The 20,542-nt window shown below is 42.1% G+C and overlaps 1 protein-coding gene across 2 annotated transcripts; it reads right to left on the reverse strand.

Moving 5' to 3' along the window:
- Window positions 1-1,194: 1,194 nt before the first annotated feature.
- On the reverse strand, window positions 1,195-14,942 carry LOC115193867 (ras-related protein ORAB-1). 2 transcript variants are annotated; one of them, XM_029752969.1, is made up of 7 exons: window positions 14,756-14,942; window positions 14,511-14,579; window positions 5,293-5,365; window positions 4,814-4,909; window positions 2,199-2,294; window positions 1,892-2,023; window positions 1,195-1,626 (listed from the first exon to the last, which is right to left on the reverse strand). In XM_029752969.1, exons 2-7 carry the CDS (start codon window positions 14,522-14,524, stop codon window positions 1,429-1,431), a joined length of 609 nt encoding a protein of 202 aa, XP_029608829.1. In that variant the 5' UTR covers window positions 14,525-14,579; window positions 14,756-14,942; the 3' UTR covers window positions 1,195-1,428. The 2 variants fall into 2 exon arrangements, with proteins under 2 accessions (XP_029608829.1, XP_029608828.1); XM_029752968.1 differs by having other exon boundaries at window positions 14,722-14,942.
- Between the last annotated feature and the right edge of the window lie 5,600 nt (window positions 14,943-20,542).

Genomic DNA, 20,542 nt, shown 5'->3' on the forward strand with positions numbered 1-20,542 from the left:
AAATTTGGACTCCTTAGACCAAAGGACAGATTTCCACCAGTGTCCATTGCTCGTGTTTCTCAGCCCAAGCAAGTCTCTTCTTATTGGTGTCCTTTAAGTAGTGGCTTCTTTGCAGCAATTCGATCATGAAGGCCTGATTCACGCAGTCGTCTCTGAACAGTTGATGTTGAGATGTGTCTGTTACTTGAACTCTGTGAAGCATGTATTTGGGCTGCAATCTGAGATGCAGTTAACGCTAATTAACTTATCCTCTGCAGCAGAGGTAACTCTGGGTCAGTCCTCATGAGAGCCAGTTTCATCATAGCGCTTGATGGTTTTTGTGACTGCGCTTAAATTTTCCAGATTGACTGACCTTAAAGTAATGATAGACTGTCATTTCTCTTTGCTTATTTGAGCTGTTCTTGCCATATGGACTTAGCCCTATTTGGTAAAATACTATCTTCTGTATACCACCCCTACCTTGTCACAACAACGGATTGGGTCAAACGCATTAAGGAAAGAAATTCTACAAATTAACACTCATCTGTTAATTGAAATGCATTCCAGGTGACTACCTCATGAATCTGGTTGAGAGAATACCAACATTGTGCAAAGCTGTCAAAGGCAAAGGGTGGCTACTTTGAAGAATCTAAAATATATTTTGATTTGATTAACACTTTTTTGGTTACTACATGATTCCATGTGTTATTTCATAGTCCTGATGTCCACTATTATTCTACAATGTAGAAAATAGTAAAAATGAAAACCCTTGAATGAGTAGGTGTCCAAACGTTTGACTGGTACTGTATATTTTTCAGTACTTTTTCACGAGACAGTGAGAGACTTGTGCAGTTGGCTGACACTCATATTCGCGAATAAACACCTTAGAGACATGCCGACACAAACAGTAAAATAACCAACAGGAAAGGAAAGCGAAGAAGAAAAAAAAGACGGGGACAGAGGAATAGAAAACATAATTGAATTTGACCACAGACCAATCCCGAAGTAGGAATGCAGTGAGATACACACACATTATTCTCATAACCCTGCACACAGAGGGGGCGATGAGTGAGGGGGCAAACTAAATCAGTTGTCTCTGAGGTGGTCCGGGGGGTAAAGCCTCTCCAGGATGGGGCCAGTGAGGGACCTGTCCATCTGACTGCTAACAGATTGCCTAGACAGTACTACTAATCATCAATTACCAGGGCAATAAGGGAGGGGGGATAATGATTTATTTTCTTGGTAGTACGGCTACAGTACAAATTCAGGCAATTTCATTGTTTTCCCTCTCGCACACACACACACAACTTCTTTCTATCAGACTTTCCCTCTCGATTACGGTTAGGATAGGAAGGTGGGGCATGGTGGAAAATGGGGCCAGGTGGAGGGGGCTGACAGGCCAGAGGGGGGTGCTTGAGATGGGGGTAGAGGTGTTGGTGGGGTTCTCTCTCAGCAGCAGCCCCCCGAGGCAGGTTTGACAGGCGTACTCTGGATCTTGACATTGGACTTCTCGTTGCCTCCGGTCGTGGCCCCGGGCCCCATCCTCTTCTTGATCTCAGCAGCCATGGTCATGAAGGCCTGCTCCACATTGGTGGCGCTCTTGGCACTCGTTTCCAAGAAGGGGATGCCCAGGGAGTCGGCAAACTCCTGCAGAGAAAGGAATGGCGAGAGAAGGTTAGGGGAGCTGCTGCATTCATGACAGGACTGTAGACTATTATTGCTACTAATTTACTACTGGGTTGTAGAGACCTGACTGTCCAAAACCATTTGGAATGTTTGGGGGCCTCAACAAAATCTCAATTCAAAAGTTTGGTAACCACAGCTTTACACCATTTTTTCCAGAGAGTTAATTGGAAAAATGCATTACTTCTGCTCCATCTGATAACCCATTGTCTTGGTTAAAAGCCCTTACCTTTGCTGTTGTGTAATCCACCACTTTCTTTGTGGTCAGGTCACACTTGTTCCCCACCAATAGCTTGTTGACATTTTCACTGGCATAGCGGTCGATTTCCTGTAGCCACTGCTTGACATTGTTGAAGGACTCCTAGAAGAAGAAAGACAATCAAAACCAACATATCAGGGTAGGCAATATTTATGAAGTAAGTCTTTCAAAATACTAATTCACCTGCACTCCTGACTTTCAATTCTGGAAAAGAAGCCAGAAAGCCCAAACACAGTGACAAGTTAAAGATTGACTGTGCTAAAAGAGACAGACTGACCTGGTCTGTGACGTCGTAGACTACGATAATGCCGTGGGCTCCTCTGTAGTAGCTGGATGTGATCGTGCGAAACCTCTCCTGCCCCGCCGTGTCCCACTGTCAACGTCAATACACAGCAGAGATATTCAGTCACTGTCATAAATACAGGACTGCCAAACACACGCGCGCTCTGCCAAATAGATGCTGACACACACACACACACACACACTGCCAAATACAAGGTATCTGCAGGTTTCATCAAGTTGAATTTAAGACCTTTTTAATGCAACTTGAAATGCAATTTAATAACAATGAGGTCTTCGTGCGCCACAAACCTGCTAATTTCCCCATATTTTTAATGGCATTAACAGTGCTTTAATAAAGTAGTGCAATAGACTACTGCGATGGTATTCAAATATCTTGTTTCATCTAAGCAGGAATGCATGATTCAAGATATTTTGATGTGCACTGCAACCTTATCCAGTTAGTGTCATGAATTTGACAATTAGACCATTGTTATAGTTTACTGTTAAAATAGGACTCAGTATTTGTAGTTAAAGAGAGATGAATTTGCCTACATCTTTATGTGCACTAATATCATAGACTAATATATTTGGTGCCAATTCACCAGCTGGGTAAGTGGAAACTCAAAACACATTAGCTAGATCCCTACCTCTAACTATAATTATCACTGGAAGTAGCCATGTTTTAATTGATCAGTAATTATTATCAACAAAAACGTTACTGTCATATAGCCTAATGCCCAATGAGGCCGATGCTCATTTCGCACACTCCGTATCTCAAATCCATATTAATATCCCAGTTGTATAACAGACAGCTGAGAAGAAAAAAATATATACCTGCACAAAGCTGAGAACATCCTCTCTTCAACTGTTCAATTGTATTACCAGGGCCTAAAACTAACTTTTGTATACCAGCCACTGTGGCAGGTACATAAAAAAATCTACCAGCCACCCCAATTTTTTCCCAGACCACATTTTTTGTTGATGCCATAATTAAGACAAAATGTATTATTAGTAAAAAGTAATGTGGACTACAGTTCAATTGAATGACCTGTGAGTATTCTATGACCTGAGTATTCTAATAAAAATATCAGACAAAAATATTTAGCTGCCCCTTTAAGGTTACTTTGGTAACAGGGCCACTTAAGTCATGTGTGCCTGTTATGTCACTAGTTGAGGCCAACGATGTCTCTTTTTGCTAGCAGTGGGAGCAAACTCAAACATTGAAAAGCAACCTAGCTTGTGAACAAAATAAATGTAAATGGCCAAGAAACATTACGAAAAAGTCTCACTTTAGTAGACTTGAGTAAATTAGAACAGCTTTTATGCCTGTGCCCACTGCTTCTAAAAACTATTCTTTCAGCACTCACAGTGCTCAGAGCCCCCCCAGACAGGTTGTATTGCTGTGCAAGGTGGAATAGCTATAACGTTAGGATTCAGATTTCTTTGTGCATTACCAGATATGAAACAAAAACAGCAGAAATACTTTGAAAACAGCTACTGCAGCATTTATTTTGCTATGAAATCACAACTAGCACTTGTGCCCATACTTAACTATTTTTATTAAAATACTCGCACTGTAGAGCCCGGAGTGTTACCACGCGGCAACGTGGCTGGTGAATTACACATTCTTACCTGCCAATCCCAAAATCTACCAGCATTTGACAGGTGGTGGGTCTTCATTTTAGGCCCTGAGTATTACACAGGATATACGTTTTTTTTTTCTTACAGATAGAATCAGATTAAAAAATATATATTCTACAGGAGCGCAGTAGGAAAGGCAGTAAAACGTGGCTCTCTCATCACTGCAGCAGGCCCCAGAGAAACAGGCTAATGGGCAGGGCAGACACTTTCATTAAAGGATTTATGAACATAATTCACTTTACCATTTGACCAAATCCTATAATAGCTGAATAGTTAACTAGCTAGCTAACGAGTGAGCTAACTAGCCAAGCTACAAGCATTGTTTTGAATTGGCCATCTATTTTGCCTACCTTACCCGCCGTGCTCTCTCATCTGGCCACTGCCGACTTGCAGTGGCACACGCACATTGAGTTGTAGGCTACATTTGGAGCTCTCTAGCATTTCAAAAACGCACCTCGGTAGGACTAGGCTATAATTTGATGTACATTTTTTTTCATCACATTAAGTGGCTGCACAACGTAGCGAAACACTAGTCATCTCCGGACCATTGAAAACTGAATTCAAAAATGTTTAAGACATTTTACAGCCTTTAATTTAGATAAAGTCTTAAATTAATTGAAGTACCTGCGGACACCCTGCAAATAGATGCTGCTTCGTCGCACATTCAACAAATGTGACAAATAAGAACACACGCATGAGAGAAGGACATTTCTAAATCGATAAATCACAATTTTATAGTCAACCATGTGTCTTAATAATGTAGGAGGCCTCTGCCTTGCGATATTTGATGAACAGTAATCTAGAGTTAGGTTCTGTTTAGGAATGCCTACAATGGCATTTTTCAGAGATTCCATGGTACAAATGTGGCCAGATGCAGAAAGGCATACTTGTTAGGTCCTTTTGTTAGTATAGCTTGGAGCTTCCATTTCCATATTAGAAAAACAAAAGATGTGGCGGGGAAACACTTACGATTTGAAGTTTAATGGTCTTTCCGTCTAATTCTATAGTTCGTATTTTGAAGTCTACTCCGATTGTGCTTATGTAGCTTTCTGTGTATGTGTCATCCTGTGGAGAGAGAGAGAGAGGAGAGGAGTCTGAAAAAGTACAAATCCTTAACTTTCATACAGTTTCAGTCGACAGAAAAAAGGAATCAAAAGTATGACCATTCACCGCAATAGGAGAGTAAACAAGATAAGTAAAATTAACATACATGAGTATTAATATAGAAGTTGAATACTATTCCTATGCTTGATTTAAACTGGTTCGCATTTCTGGGCATCCTGTTCTTATGTGCCGAATTTACTCCAAGCAGTGCACTAATATGCCATCATTATTATTATTAATATGACTGGTTCAGCCTATGAACAGCTAATGAGTGATTAGTGCGATCAATTTATGAATGGCTATGAGACACTTATGGGACATGGACGAATCAACAGGACACTTACTGCAAATCGGAGTAGAAGACATGACTTTCCGACGCCAGAGTCACCGATCAGGAGCAGCTTGAATAAATAGTCACTGTGGAGAGGGGAGTAAAGTTATTATTATTATTATTTTTTGAAACAACCTTGTTTTAAAACTGGATTCCAGATTTTCCACAGTTTCAACAAAAGTATAGTCTTGTCAAGCTTGGGACTCTAACTCAGAAGACAGCATTAGCTTTAGGGCCGACCCCCATTTACTCGACTGGTCGCAAATATTTGTTTTTATTTCATGGCACACCAGTCTGAGTCCCACCCATCTCAGTGGACTAATCTATTGAGGAGGTGGCGGAGATGGCACGCCAAGCAATTTGATACAGTTTATCAAATAAGTGAAATTTAACCCATTTCAAAATTGCATTGGTTTTCCATAAATGGCTAATGTTTTGGACCTGACACCATTTCAGAGAATATTCCTTAGGACTACAGTATGTTTGAAGATAATGCGTCCTGGGCATAATTTAAAATGTTGAGTCAAGAAGGGAAGTGTGGCTAAGCGGCACAAGGCGCATCTCTCGCCAGAATGCGTTCTCCCTCCAATTAGTGCGCATTGTTTCATAACTTGATTGTGTGAACGGTTTGTCCTTTTATTGTTAGTGTCTATCAATTGCATATACAGTGCATTAGGAAAATATTCAAACCCCTTGAACTTTTTCCACTGTTACATTAGAGCTGTATTCTAAAATGGATTTGTTTTTCCCCCTCAATCTACACACAATACCCCATAATGACAAAGCAAAAACAGTTATTGTAATTTTCGCAAATGTATTAAAAATAAAAACTGAAATATAACATTTACATAAGTATTCAGGCCCAAATTCTCAGTACTTTGTTGAAGCACCTTTGGCAGCGATTACAGCCACAAGTCTTCTTGGGTATAATGCTACATGCTTGGCACACCTGTATTTGGGGAGTTTCTCCCATTCTTCCTGGCAGATCCTCTCAAGCTCTCAGGTTGGATGGGGAGCATCGCTGCACAGCTATTTTCAGGTCTCTCCAGAGATGTTCGATCGGGTTCAAGTCCGGACTCTGGCTGGGCCACTCAAGGACATTCAGAGACTTGTTTCCCGAAGCCACTCCTGCGTTGTCTTGGCGTTGTGCTTAGAGTCATTGTCCTGTTGGAAGGTGAACCTTTGCCCCAGTCTGAGGTCCTGAGCACTCTGAAGCAGGTTTTCCAAGGATCGCTCTGTACGTTGCTCCGTTCATCTTTCCGTCAATCCAGACTAGTCTCCCAGTCCCTGCAGCTGAAAAACATCCCCACAGCATGATGCTGCCCCCACCATGCTTCACCGTAGGGATGGTGCCAGGTTTCCCCCAGATGAGACGCTTGGCATTCAGGCCAAAGAGTTCAATCTTGGTTTCATGGTCAGAGTCCTTTAGGTGCCTTTTGGCAAACTCCAAATTGGGCTGTCATGTGCCTTTTACTGAAGAGTGGCTTTCGTCTGGCCACTCTACCATAAAGGCCTGATTGGTGGAGTGCTGCAGAAATGGGAGAACGTTCCAGAAGAACAACCATATCCACAGAGGAACTCTGGAGCTCTGTCAGAGTGACCATCGGGTTCTTGGTCACCTCCCCGACCAAGCCCCTTCTCCCCCGATTGCCCAGTTTGGCCGGGCGGCCAACTCTAGAAAGAGTCTTGGTGGTTCCAAACTTCTTTTATTTAAAAATGGAGGCCAGTATGTTCTTTGGGACCTTCAATGCTGCAGACATTTTTTGGTACCCTTCCCCAGATCTGTGCCTCAACACAATTCTGTCTTGGAGCTCTACGGACAATTCCTTCAACCTCATGGCTTGGTTTTTGCTCTGACATGCACTGTCAACTGTGGGACTTTATATAGACAGGTGTGTGCCTTTCCAAATCATGTCCAATCAATTATATGTACCACAGGTGGTCTCCAATCATCTCAAGGATGATCAATGGAAACAGGATGCACCGGAGAACAATTTCGAGTCTCATAGCAAATATTCTGAATGCTTATGTAAATAAGGTAGGTTTTCTATTTTTAATACATTTGCACACACAAAAAAAACGTTTCTCTTTGTCATTATGGGGTAGTGTGTGTAGATTGATGAGAATATTTGTATTTCATCCATTTTAAAATAAGGCTGTAATGTAACAATGTGGAAAAAGACAAGTGGTCTGAATACTTTCCGGATGCACTGTATCACCAGTAGTGATACAGGGGTCGGGGGAATCAATAGTTACATACCAGGATATCATTTTTTACGATATATCTTATCGTTTTTGCCCTAGTTGGCTGTACCTGAACCAAAACTCCAGTATTTGTCCTTCATAGTTTGTGCTCCATCTCCCCCCCCCCCCAAATCACCAGTTGTACATTTACCATAATTTCTAATCTGAAATGTTTGATAAGTAATTTCTGCTAATGCATTCTATATATTATTATTATTATTATTATTATTATTATTATTACTACTACTACAGTCATTTACCATTCTCATTGTCGGAGTGTTGCAGAGATCACAACCTATGCAACACTGGAGAAACAAGTTTTGGTTCATTTCTTTCCATTTACGAGTTGTCAATTTATGCATCGTCTTTTGTTTGGAGCACTTCTGTCATTGTTGACTAAGAACGCCACGCACCTGATTACGCATAGAAGTAAGCCTAGGCTACCTGGTCAGCGCACAAATGTATAAAATGTGCCCATTTGGGGATGTCTGATAGTATTCTGTCTTAACTACACTAATGAGCTGTGAAGCTTCTCAAAGTACATTTTTTCCTCACCTCAAACAGCAAGTAAACAGTCTGTTTTTACATCCATTGATGTATTTAAAATCTTTCCAGCTCTCTTCCTTTCGATAACCAGCAAGCCTCGGCATACACTGAAACTTCTGCACTTTTTCCATACTAGAACATGAAAAACAGTTCAATACACAAATCTTTTTTTGCTACTTGTGGTACTTCTGTCAAAACGTGTCTCACGGATCAACTCTTTTTTTAAAGAATTTTTTATTGAATTTTTTACCCTTTTTCTCCCCAATTTCATGATATCCAAATTGGTAGTTACAGTCTAGTCCCATTGCTGCAACTCCTGTACAGACTCGGAAGAGGCGAAGTTTGAGAGCCATGCGTCCCCCCCGAAACACGACCCTGCCAAGCCGCACTGCTTCTTGACGCTTAACCCGGACGCCAACCGCACCAATGTGTCGGAGGAAACACAGTCCAACTGGCGACAGTGTCAGCGTACATGCGCCCGGCCCGCCACCGGAGTCGCTTGAGAGCGATGGGACAAGGACATCCCGGTCAGCCAAACCCTCCCCTAAGCCGGATGACGCTGGGCCAATGTGTGCGCCGCCTCATGGGTCTCCTGGTCGCGGCCATCGAACCCGGATCTACAGTAACTCCTCCAGCGATGTAGTGCCTTTCTCCACACTTCACCACATCACCAGAAGAGATATAATTGTGGTCATGCTTCAGACAATTCCAAGATGCCATTGCTGTAAGGCCTATTGATTTCACTGCGTTAGGCAAGATGCTGCATTGGGCAAACTCTTAGAATAACTATTTTTGTCTCACCACCACACAATCAGGAGCAAGGATGTATGATGTCTTATGACTCTTACATAATGCCTAAAAAGCTCTTTCACACCAACCCATTTATAGACAATCACACACAAGTTGAAACCAGGCCAATTCAAGTCCACACAGCAACACAAACTTCCATAGTTGTTGGTACAGAAAATAAAGTTTTCTACAGGCAAATTAAATTAAACCTCACAATACTGAGCTGTGCATGGTCAGCAAAACCACATAAGGAAATAAGTCAGTGGGGGGGGGGTCAATGTTTCAGGCTCATGTGATAAACACTCAGACAAGAGAATTTTAAAAGAGGTAAAGACTGCACTGTGACTGACAACAGCATAGCATGTTCAACACACTACCAACTTAGAAGGCCTGTGCCTGACTTCACCAAGAAGCCTACTGTAATTGAGCGCAGACAATTCATGTTTAACGAGCGGTTACAACAGAGCCATTGTTCAGAGTTTGCCAAAGCTCCCTGTAGTTCAACAGATCAGATTTCAGAGTGCTGCTAACCTTGGTCAGTTATGAGACACACAAAACACGTAGACACACAAAACACGTAGACACACAAAAACATGACTAATTGGACCTCATGTCAAATAGGCTTGTACCCAGAACTAAAAAAGCCTAACTGCATAGCAACTGCATATGAGCGTACCAAACACTAATATTGCAACAAATTTAAATCAGCCTAACTTCTAAAACACCATTCCTTGCTCCACTGATGCTTGCTCAAATACACCAATTCATGCTATGCTCATTTATATGAGCAGAAACACCAGTAGGATAGATACGAGGACAACAAAATGCTGAGCATCAACAGTCCATACATCCTGTCCCACTCCAACCGTGTGAAATAGGCTACACTAATGCTTCCCTATCAAAATAGGTCAGACCAGTAAAATCTCTCGCAAACTATAGGCTACAGCTATTGTCCACTCATGTTCACCTCTAAGCGGCATTCACACAGAGAGCTCTCACCCTTTCAACCCCCTCCACTCTGTACTCTGTTTTTTTTATTTAACATGGGCTGTGCAATACAACTAGACTACACAGAAAAAGGTACGGAAACTCCTGTAAACCGATTAAGCATTCTACAGCAGTGGGGAATTCAGCTGGACTTCAGATCCCCTTCCAGTCTCTCCAGTAGTACAGTCAAAGGAAGGAAGGCAGGTTCGGAAGCTAGTCTGGTGTGATCTGACCCAGCCCCAAGGCTAAGAGGCTCCGAGGCAGCCCTGTTTCCTGCCTCCCTGTCCCTTTCCTCTCCCATTGGAATGAATTCCAGGCATGCCCTCTTCGTTAAGCAGATGGTTGAGGATAATGACAGCCCCTATGAAAGGCTAGTAGTACCGCTGACTGGTCATGCAAGACAGAGGGAAAACCCTACAGAAAAAAACCTCTCCATCCCTCTCCTCTATCAGAGTCAGTGTTTATGTTTTAAGTCGGATTGAATGATACTTTGTATGCTGCAAACACATGACACCACCCACCATTATTCGACTTTCACATGACATTCGACTTAAAAACTCCTTTGAAAAACACCCACACCTATAACACATGCAAACGCACTACATGGCATTCAATCACAAAACTCTACAAACGCCCCAGAATCAAACACTGCTATTTTAGCATTCCTGTCTCAGTCTCTCCTCGGGGAGAGCAGTCTAATAAGAGGTGTCGAGGAAAAGCAGGGTTTTGATCAGACCCGAGGTTCCCTTTCCTCACTACTACAGAGGTCAATGAGAGTCACAGTGTGTCAGCCAGGCCCTAACAGGCTGTGGATCAGAAGCTCAGCTCCAGCAGATGAGATAGAAGCTCTAGCCTATTAGGGGAAGGATAGGCCTAATGAAAGCAAGTAATCTGCAAAAACACAAATGTAGCCTGTTTTCTACAGGCTAGAAACTGGGAACCCAAATAAATATTTAGGCTAGTAACTGGGAACTCAGAGAAGCCCAAAAGACAGTTTGTCTGGTTGACCAGGTGCATTTGAGTCCATGGAAGCAGTGTGGAAGGACTTCACACTGCAACAAATAATGCTAAAGGAGGTGTAAGGGCTTGTGACAATAGTGCAAGAGTGGAAATACCTCTGCTAGGCAATGATCTCTCTCTGGTAGTTAGTTATTGTCATACCAAAGCAAAAGTGCTTGACAGTAAAAGGACAATTAGGCTAAACTGTAATGATTTACACAATGGTGTAGGCTGGGGTAATTGTTGATGGATTCGCCAAGACAATACATAAGATAGGCCTATGGGATGTCCGTTGTCCAGGTGTAAGTTCATTAGTGGAACGGCAACTCGGCTTCTAGGTCCTAAGCAACTTTGCAGTATTTTGTTTCTTTGTACGTTATTTTTTATATTATTAGCTTCCGAGTATTTTACTCGCTACTGTTCAGTCCCTGGACAATAAAGTCGACGAGCTCAGGGCGAGGATCTCCTTCCAGAGAGACACAAGGACTGTAACACACACTGTTTCGCGGCATCATGGCTCTCTCCGGATATAATGTCCCTGTCCCTAGAGCCAGCTGGGTTCTCAGTACATCGCACAGACAGGAATAAAGAACTCTCCAGAAAGAAGAAAGGCGGTGGTGTGTTCCATGATTAACTACTCAGGATGTGATTGTGATAACGTTCAGGAACTCAAGTCCTTTTGTTCACCCGACCTAGAATATCTCAAATGTTGATCGTATTACCTCCCAAGAGAATTCTCTTCGGTTATAGTCACAGCCGTGTATATTTCCCCTCAAGCCGATGCCACAATAGCCCTCAAGGAACTACACTGGACTTTGTGCAAAATGGAAACTACATATCCTGAGGGAGCAATTACTGTGGCTGGGGATTTTAACAAAGCAAATTTGAGGAAAACGCTAACGAAGTTCTACCAACAAATTGCCTGTAGTACTCCCGCTACAAAAACATGACCATTGTTACTCTCCCTTCCGAGATGGCTACAAGGCCCTCCCCCGCCCTGCTGGCAAATCAGATCAATCCATCCAACTCCATTCTGCTCCTCCCTTCCTATAGGCAGAAACTCAAACAGGAAGTACCCGTGCTAAGGTCTATTCAACACTGGTCTGACCAATCAGAATCCATGCTTCAAGATTGTTTTGATCACGCGGACTGGGATATGTTCCAGGTTGCCTCTGAGAATAACACTGACATATACACGGAAAAGGTGACTGAGTTCATCAGGAAGTGTATAGGGGGTGATGTTTCCAATGTGACTATTAAATCCTACCCTTACCTGACACCCTAGACCCACCTCAAATGTGTATACCGCCCCAATAAATCCACAGATTATGCAATCGCCATTACACTGACCTATCCCATATGGACAAGAAGAATACCTATGTAAGAATGCTGTTCATTGACTACAGCTCAGCCGCCAACACCACAGTACCCTCAAGCTCATCATTAAGCTCGAGCCGTGGGTCTGAACCCCACCCTGTGCAACTGGGTCCTGGACTTCCTGATGGGACGCCCCCAGGTGGTGAAGGTAGGAAACAACACCTCCACTACACTGATCCTCAACACAGAGGCCCAACAAGGGTGTGTGATCAGCCCCCTCCTGTACTCCCTGTTCACCGATGACTGTGTGGACATGCACGCCTCCAACTCAATCAAGTTTGCAGACGACACAACAGTACTAGGTCTGATTACCAACAATAACGAAACAGCCTACAGGGAGGAGGTGAGTGCCCTGGCGGAGTGGTGCCAGGAAAATAACCTCTCCCTCAACGTCAACAAAATAAGCTGATCGTGGACTTCAGGAGACAATGGAGAGAGCAGTCCCCTATTCACATCGACGGGACTGCAGCGGAGAAGGTGAAAAGCTTCAGATTCCTCGGCGTACACATCACAGACAATCTGAAATGGTCCACCCACACAGACAGTGTGGTGAAGAACGCGCAACAGCCTTCTTCACCACACCGAGGCGCAATAGTGCCTCTTCAACCTCAAGATGCTGAAGAAATTTGTCATGGCCCCAAATATTTACTGATGGACAACTGAGAGCATCCTGTCAGGCTGTATCACCGCCTGGCACTGCCCGCAAACCGCAGGGCTCTCCAGAGGGTGGTGCGGTCTGCCCAACGCATCACTGGGGGCACACTGCCTGCCCTCCAGGACACCTACAACACCCGATGTCACAGGAAGGCCAAAAAGATCATCAAGGACATCAACCCCCCGAGCCACGGCCTGTTCACCCCACTATCATCCAGAAGGCGAGGTCAGTACAGGTGCATCAAAGCTGGGACCAAGAGACTAAAAAACAGCTTCTATCTCAAGGCCATCAGACTGTTATATAGCCATCACTAGCCGGCTACCACCCGGTTACTCAACCCTGCACCTTAAAGGCTGCTGCCCTATGTACATAGAAATGGAATCACTGGTCACTTTAATGTTTACATACTGTTTAACTCATTTCATATACACTGTATTCTGTTTTTTTATTCAATGCCACAAGACATTGCTCGTCCTAATATTTATACATTTCTTAATTCCATTCTTTTATATGTGTGAATTGTTAGATACTACTGCACTATTGGAGCTAGGAACACAAGCATTGCTACACCCACAATAACATCTGCTAAATATGTGTATGTGACCAATAACATCTGCTAAATATGTGTATGTGACCAAAAAAAGTGATACTACACACAGTTTAAGAGTTCAAGAGCAACTGAGTTACAATTAATAACATACCCCTTGAGGTTTCAAAGAAATAACTGAAATGGCTATAAATGGAGGCAATAGTATAGTGTGCCTGTCAACAACAACAAAAAAGGAAGGAAAGGGCTAACCTTTCAATGCACTAGATTGTGTCATCAGCATATAATATAAAAACCATTTCAAATCAGATGTTCAGTCATGCCAGTGGGACTGTTGAATATATGAGAAATCGATCATTTAAACTGAGCTGAAATACAAAAGCTGTATCACAAAAAGGGAAACCTATAGGCCTAAACTACAGTAATCAGGTACTTGCCAACCTGCATGGAGGGATGGTAGTAGTTGACAAACCATTACTTGCCAAACAACCCAATGAGTGTGTTGAAAGAGGCATGGCATATCGTGCTCGTGACCTACACATGACTCTCAGGGTGGCACTGACTGTCCTCTTGCTTGTTGTCCGCATGAGGGCCAAATTCACTGAATGTCATGGAAAAGGCAAGCTAGTTAACATTAATTATTGACCACCAGCGCACAAAGCCTGCCGTAACGTTACACACTCGCATAATGACTTGCATGGCTAACCATAATCATAACATGTAACGTTAGCAGACGTGCGTTGTATTGTCAGACTACTAGCTACAATATGTTAAGTAAAATGGAAGTAGTAACGTTAGTTACCATCCAAAGTAATGCTCCCTTTGACAACAGCACTTATCGTTAACTAACTGATGAACGTTAGGTAACGTTACGTAGGCTAGCTTGCTAGGTAACGTTAACTAGCTAGCTAGCTAAGGTAGATGCTACTTAGCAACTAGCTAGCAAACTCACAACAACTGTATGCATACATAATTCACCTGTGTGAAACGTTATTATGCGCTCAATAAACAACAGTGACAATAGTAGTTAGCTAGCTTGCACTTCTTAGACAGTTGATCAGCTAAGGTTAGCTGGCTAGCTACTTACTATTCGGGATTCATCGTGGACTCGTCACAGTAAATCCCCTCTTCTTATAAAACGACACCCCCTTCCGCTCTGAAAAATCGAAATAAATACTTAGCTAACTAATTCCTTCGATAAAAAAAGTAGCTAGCTAATTTAACTAGGTGATAAGTTACTCCTCCAAAAACAGGCTAGTTTTCTGAAACCCAAAATGGCTGCTAGTAACGTTACCAACCAGGAAATAGCAACTCCAAACAGAGAAGCCTTACAGAGAGTTGAGCGATTTTCGGAAATCGTAGTTTGTTCCTAAAGAGTCGTCAAATACTGAGTATGTTCTGCCGTGAAGAATATGACTACAGCGCCCTACTGACAATGTAGGCAACTAGGCTGGTCGATGTTCCAACTCGTTTGCCCCTTCTGCTTGTTGTCAAAGCTAAGGAGAGGTTACGTCATTAGTGAAACGTGGCAAAACGTTGGCATGAATTCCAGTCTGGACTGGATAAATAAATTGCTCTCCTTATGACTTAATCAAATCTAAATCAAGCCTGTGATTGTTTTATTCTGAGATTAGTTCTAAAAAAACAACTGACAAATTGTTCCTCTTTGTCATTACTTTCTCAAAATGTATGACCATGATAGTGTTTTGAATTAGTAAATTAATAAAGACGACAACAACCACCATTGGGGAGGATACAATGTAAGGATGGCAAAATTAACTGAAGGCACAGTCCAGTTCCCTTATGAATTTGATCAGCCACATCAGATATCAACAAAGGTTAGCTCCTCGCCTCCTTCTCAAAAGCTATTGGAGGAGAAGGTCAGAAGGGCGTGACATCTGGCTTTCTCATCCAATGGATTTTGAGATGAGCGAGGACGCAAGTAAGTAATTATGATTATGCGGGTCACAGTTAGTCCATAACGTAAACCGTGCATGTGAAAAGAGTTCAACATTTCACAGTTTAAAGCTAGAAACGTCCATACCACAGATTGGGGAGAAAAAAGTGTCTGCTACATACCATTTTAACGTCATACCTGTGTGTAGGCCTACTTCAAAATATATTTTCAGACAGAACTATTAGTCCCTTATATATAGTAAACATACAATAGTTTTACTATCTATTACTGATAATATCAATACAATTCAAGAAATCACTGATAATAATGACACCCTTTCTTTCACTGTACTTGTGTGTCACATTGTTCTGTGCCCTCTGTTACTTTGGAATGTGGAAGCTGATTACTTGTTTCCAAAGAATAATTCCCCTGGTTCAAGAATGTGTAGGGAAACTCCATTGAAAAGGACAGAGGACAGGTTTCAATCTAGTGTTAGAGAGTCAAGGATACAGAAAGACCCAAGCTGGTTTGTTTGCAATTTAATGTTTCTACACTGCATTCGGAAAGTATTCAGACCCCTTGACTTTTCCACATTTTGTTACGTTACAGCCTTATTATAAAATTGATTAAATAAAAAAGGTTCCTCATCACTCTATACACAATACCCCATAATGACAAAGCGAAAACAGGTTTTTAAAATGTTTAGCAAATTTAATGCAAAATTAAAAACAGAAAAACTTCTTTACATAAGTATTCAGACCATTTGCAATGAGACTCGAAATTGAGCTCAGGTGCATCCTGTTTCCATTGATCATCCTTGAGATGTTTCTACGACTTGATAGGAGTCCACCTGTGTTAAAATTGATTGGACATGATTTGGAAAGGCACACACCTGTCTATATAAGGTCCCACAGTTGACAATGCATGTCAGGACATGACCAGGAAGGGAAATCGCGGCGAGTAGCGCGGATGAAATGGAGAAAAAGTTGGTGAAGCAACAGCTGTGCTGGAATGAGAACAATATGGGTGCTACTTCGAGAACACAAACTCTTGCATCTTTCACAGCAAAGAGCGAGGGAGTCCCAGGGGATGACTGGAGGAGCAATGGTGGACCGGAAGTATTGTGTGATTCTCTTGGCACGAGTACAGTTGGTGAGAATGAGTGGACGATGGTGAAGAAGAGTGGAGTGAAAAGGGCTTAAGTTGGATGTTTTTGGGTGACCCGTTTGCGTTCTCAAAGATGGTGAAGGACGAATTGGGTGAAGTGGAATCAGTTTGAGTAACACAAAAGGAGAAAGCTCTGTGGCTCAATAAGATGTTGACGCATGATGTGGAAAGCTTTGACTTTTAGAGTAGGGCACCGGTTAAAGGTGTCATCTCTAGTGTTTCGTTGGACATAGGGGCTGTGTGGTTTAGGGTTAACATTCCAGGAGTGGTAGACGCACGTCGATTGAATCGAATGATAGACAGAAGGAAGTCGTTCTCCCAACTTATGTTAAACTTGAGTATGTGAGATATGCAGATGATGGAGGTCGCAGTAGCTAGGATCAGGGCAATCCAACCGGTCTCCTATGTGGAGGCAGTGAAAATAGCTGAAGGACTGAGTAGAGAGGAGATGGAAGTGGATGTCCCATAGTCTGCAGTGAATTCCATGCAGAAGAAGGATCTCGACATACTAATAGTAAAGAAGGTGGACTAATAGTAAAGAAGGTGTTATAGCGCAAGTGGCCTCCATAATTCTTAAATGGAAGAAGTTTCGAAGCACAAGAACCTTCCAGAAGGACAACCACCTCTGCAGCACTCCACCAATCAGGCCGTTATGGTAGAGTGGCCAGATGGAAGCCACTCCTCAGTAAAAGACACATGACAGCCTGCTTGGAGTTTGCCAAAAGGCAGCTAAAGAACTCTCAGACCATGAGAAACAAGATTCTCTGGTCTGATGAAACCAAGATTGAACTCTTTGGCCTGAATGCCTAGCACCACGTCTGGAGGAAACCTGACACCATCCCCACGGTGAAGCATGGTGGTGGCAGCATCATGCTTTGGGGATGTTTTTCAGTGGCAGGGACTGGGAGACTAGTCAGGATCAAGGGAAAGATGAACGGAGCAAAGTACAGAGAGATCCTTGATGAAAACCTGCTCCAGAGCGCTCAGGACCTCAGACCGGGGTGAAGGTTCACCTTCCAACAGGACAACGACCCTAAGCACACAGCCAAGACAACACACTAGTGGCTTTGGGACAAGTCTCTGAATGTCGTTGAGTGGCCCAGCCAGAGCCCGGACTATGAACCCGATCGAACATCTCTGGAGAGACCTGGAAATAGCTGTGCAGCAACGCTCCCCATCCAACCTGACAGAGCTTGAGAGGATCTGCAAAGAAGAATGGGAGAAACACCCAAATACAGGTGTGCCAAGCTTGTAGCATCATACCCAAGAAGACTCGAGGCTGTAATCGCTGCCAAAGGTGCTTCAACAAAGTACTGAGTAAAGGGTCTGAATACTTATGTAAATTTGAAATTTCCGTTTTTTATTTTTAATGCATTTGCAAAAATTTATAAAACCTTTTTGCTTTGTCATTATGGGGTATTGTGTGTGTAGATTGATGAGGGGGAAAAAACAATTTAATACATTTTAGGATAAGGCTGTAATGTAACAAAATGTGAAAAAAGTCAAGGGGTTTGAATACTTCCTGAATGCACTGTATATACCAATGACCACTCAATTTCTATAATATAGGTCTAAGAGTAGAAAAGACATCTTCGCGTTCAGGGTGATGAGTCCAACCTCAAAGCACCTGTCTGGGGCTGTCCTCCTGAGGATGTCATCCAGGACAACGTGACAGGCCTCATTGGATGATGACTCCTGAGGGAGAGACAGAGAGTCAGTTGAGGTAAGGGGGAGGACAAGTTCCAGGCAGGCTAATGCTGTGTGAATTAAAGCTGGATAGATTTCATGGGACAGTGGTGCTGCTCAAACATCTTAACCACAGGGCACATCAAACCTACACCTGACTCAGTATAAGGTTGACAAAGTAAAATGATTTATGGCTTGATAATTTGATAACACTGCCTGTTTCATCAGTTGAACAGCATGAAAGCTTGGGCAATGACGCAGTCTTTTGTCACCATCACCTCTGGCTGACAAGAGAAGACCCCTTATGAATGTATAGTCTAAAGCATATTTGAGCATGCAAAGAAAGAAAATAGAATATATATATATATATATATATATATATATATATATATATATATATATATAAAACTACCGGTCAAAAGTTTTAGAACACCTACTCATTCAAGGGTTTTTCTTTATTTTTACTATTTCTACATTGTAGAATAATAGTGAAGACATCAAAACTATGAAATAACACATATGGAATCATGTAGTAATCAAAAAAGTGTTAAACAAATCAAAAAACTCCTTCAAGACTGTTGGAAAAACATTCCAGGAGAAGCTGGTTGAGAGAATGCCAAGCGTGTGCAAATCTGTCATCAAGGCAAAGGGTGGCTATTTGAACAATCTCAAACTTTGTTGGTTACTACATGATTAGGGTAGTTCACATACTGTACCTGCAGTGGCCCCCACGTGAAAAACAACACGTCTGTTTTAATATTCACATCTCTTTCAATTCAACATGCGCTTCCTTTGCTCTTGTGTTTTCTTATTGATCGTAACATGCTAAACTGTGGAGTGTGGTGAATTGTCTATGAATAAGTTTCCCTCAAGCGTACTGAAACAGAGAGATGGTTATGTGAAAAGACGATAGTATCCTGGTCAAAGAGAGATTGTTTCTAGGTTCTTGGAATAAGGCCAAAATTATTTGCCCCCTCCCCCCAACAATTCTACATTCACTTTTTTTGCCCCACTTGTCCATTGAATATTGTACTGGTTTAAATAGTCTGTTTACATTTAACATTACAATAATGTATTCAAACTTTACATACACCTTCAGTCTTTGTAGGATTAACAAACATACAGTAACATGAAAGAATTATGTAGTATGTCATAACACAACTTTCCAGAAAAGGCTACTAAAACATTGAGGGGGAAAAAGTTAATCAGTGTGTTTAGTTCTTTGATTGAGTTAATGTTGGTAGCTGTAAACTTGCTATGTGTTCAGTGTATAGGCGACAGCCCAATAGGGGAGAGTCTTCCACCCTCCCTGGTGATTTGAAAGGGGCACCTGAAGTAAAAACAACTGAAAAATAGGACAAGAGCAAATCCGCTGAATGATAATATTACAACATGACTTCATACTGTAGCTACTATGGAAGTATCTCTAAATTCGGAAAATAAATAGTCAATGAATGTCTTTTAGGGTGTTTTCACCACAGGAGGTTTGTGGCACCTTAATTGGTGAGGACAGGCTCGTGGTAATGGCTGGAGCGGGAATGCTATCAAATGCATCAAACACATGGTTTCCTTTTTTAGGACAATGTGAACGCAAAGCTCCTCAGGTTCGCTTGTCATTATTCCCAAACCACACACTAGACTACTGCAACACTGTTCCCCCTGCCATAAACCCTCACGTTGGTGCCACAAAAAAGAGAAGATGACGATGTGCCGGTTTGCGAAAAAAAGTGTGCTGCTTTTGGATATTGATTAGTGATTGTCAAGGACGCATAGAAATTCCAAAATGTATGGAGTTTTTAGTTCAGATTATTTATTTGCAATATGTGATCTATAGGCTAAGAGAGTTTCAAGGGACACTAGCCCCAATTACCGCATTATTTATTCTGCAGTTATTCTAATGCTATTTATTCTGTTACCAATCAAATTTACATGTTAATAGTATCTTCTGGTTACAATTATTATGTGTCATATTTGAACTCAATGCAATCTATTAGTTTCCAAAATGTAAGTAGGTGTATGTAGCTGTCTGATAACGCATTCTAATTGAATGGCTTGTCCTGCACTTTGTAAAAACCCAGAGTGCATGTTGGAAAAATATATTGGTTCCTTTATAAACATAGCAATGTGAATGCAAAGAGAACGCAGTCCACAAAGTAGTTGAAGTGAACTGGCAAAAGAGTTGAGGCCTCATTCAAAGGCAAATGCAGTGTGACTACAAAGAGAACTGGGTTCATGAGCTTTTTGTTTTACCTCAGAGTTCACTTTAAAGAGGACTGATATTGGTTCCTTTAAAGAGGACTATATGTGAAAACACCCTTACATTATAAGGAAGAAAGAGCAAAACAAAAAAACAGAAGACACCAATTTCC

Source organism: Salmo trutta, chromosome 5, assembly GCF_901001165.1.
Source record: "Salmo trutta chromosome 5, fSalTru1.1, whole genome shotgun sequence".
In the NCBI taxonomy this organism is placed as follows: Eukaryota; Metazoa; Chordata; class Actinopteri; order Salmoniformes; family Salmonidae; genus Salmo; species Salmo trutta.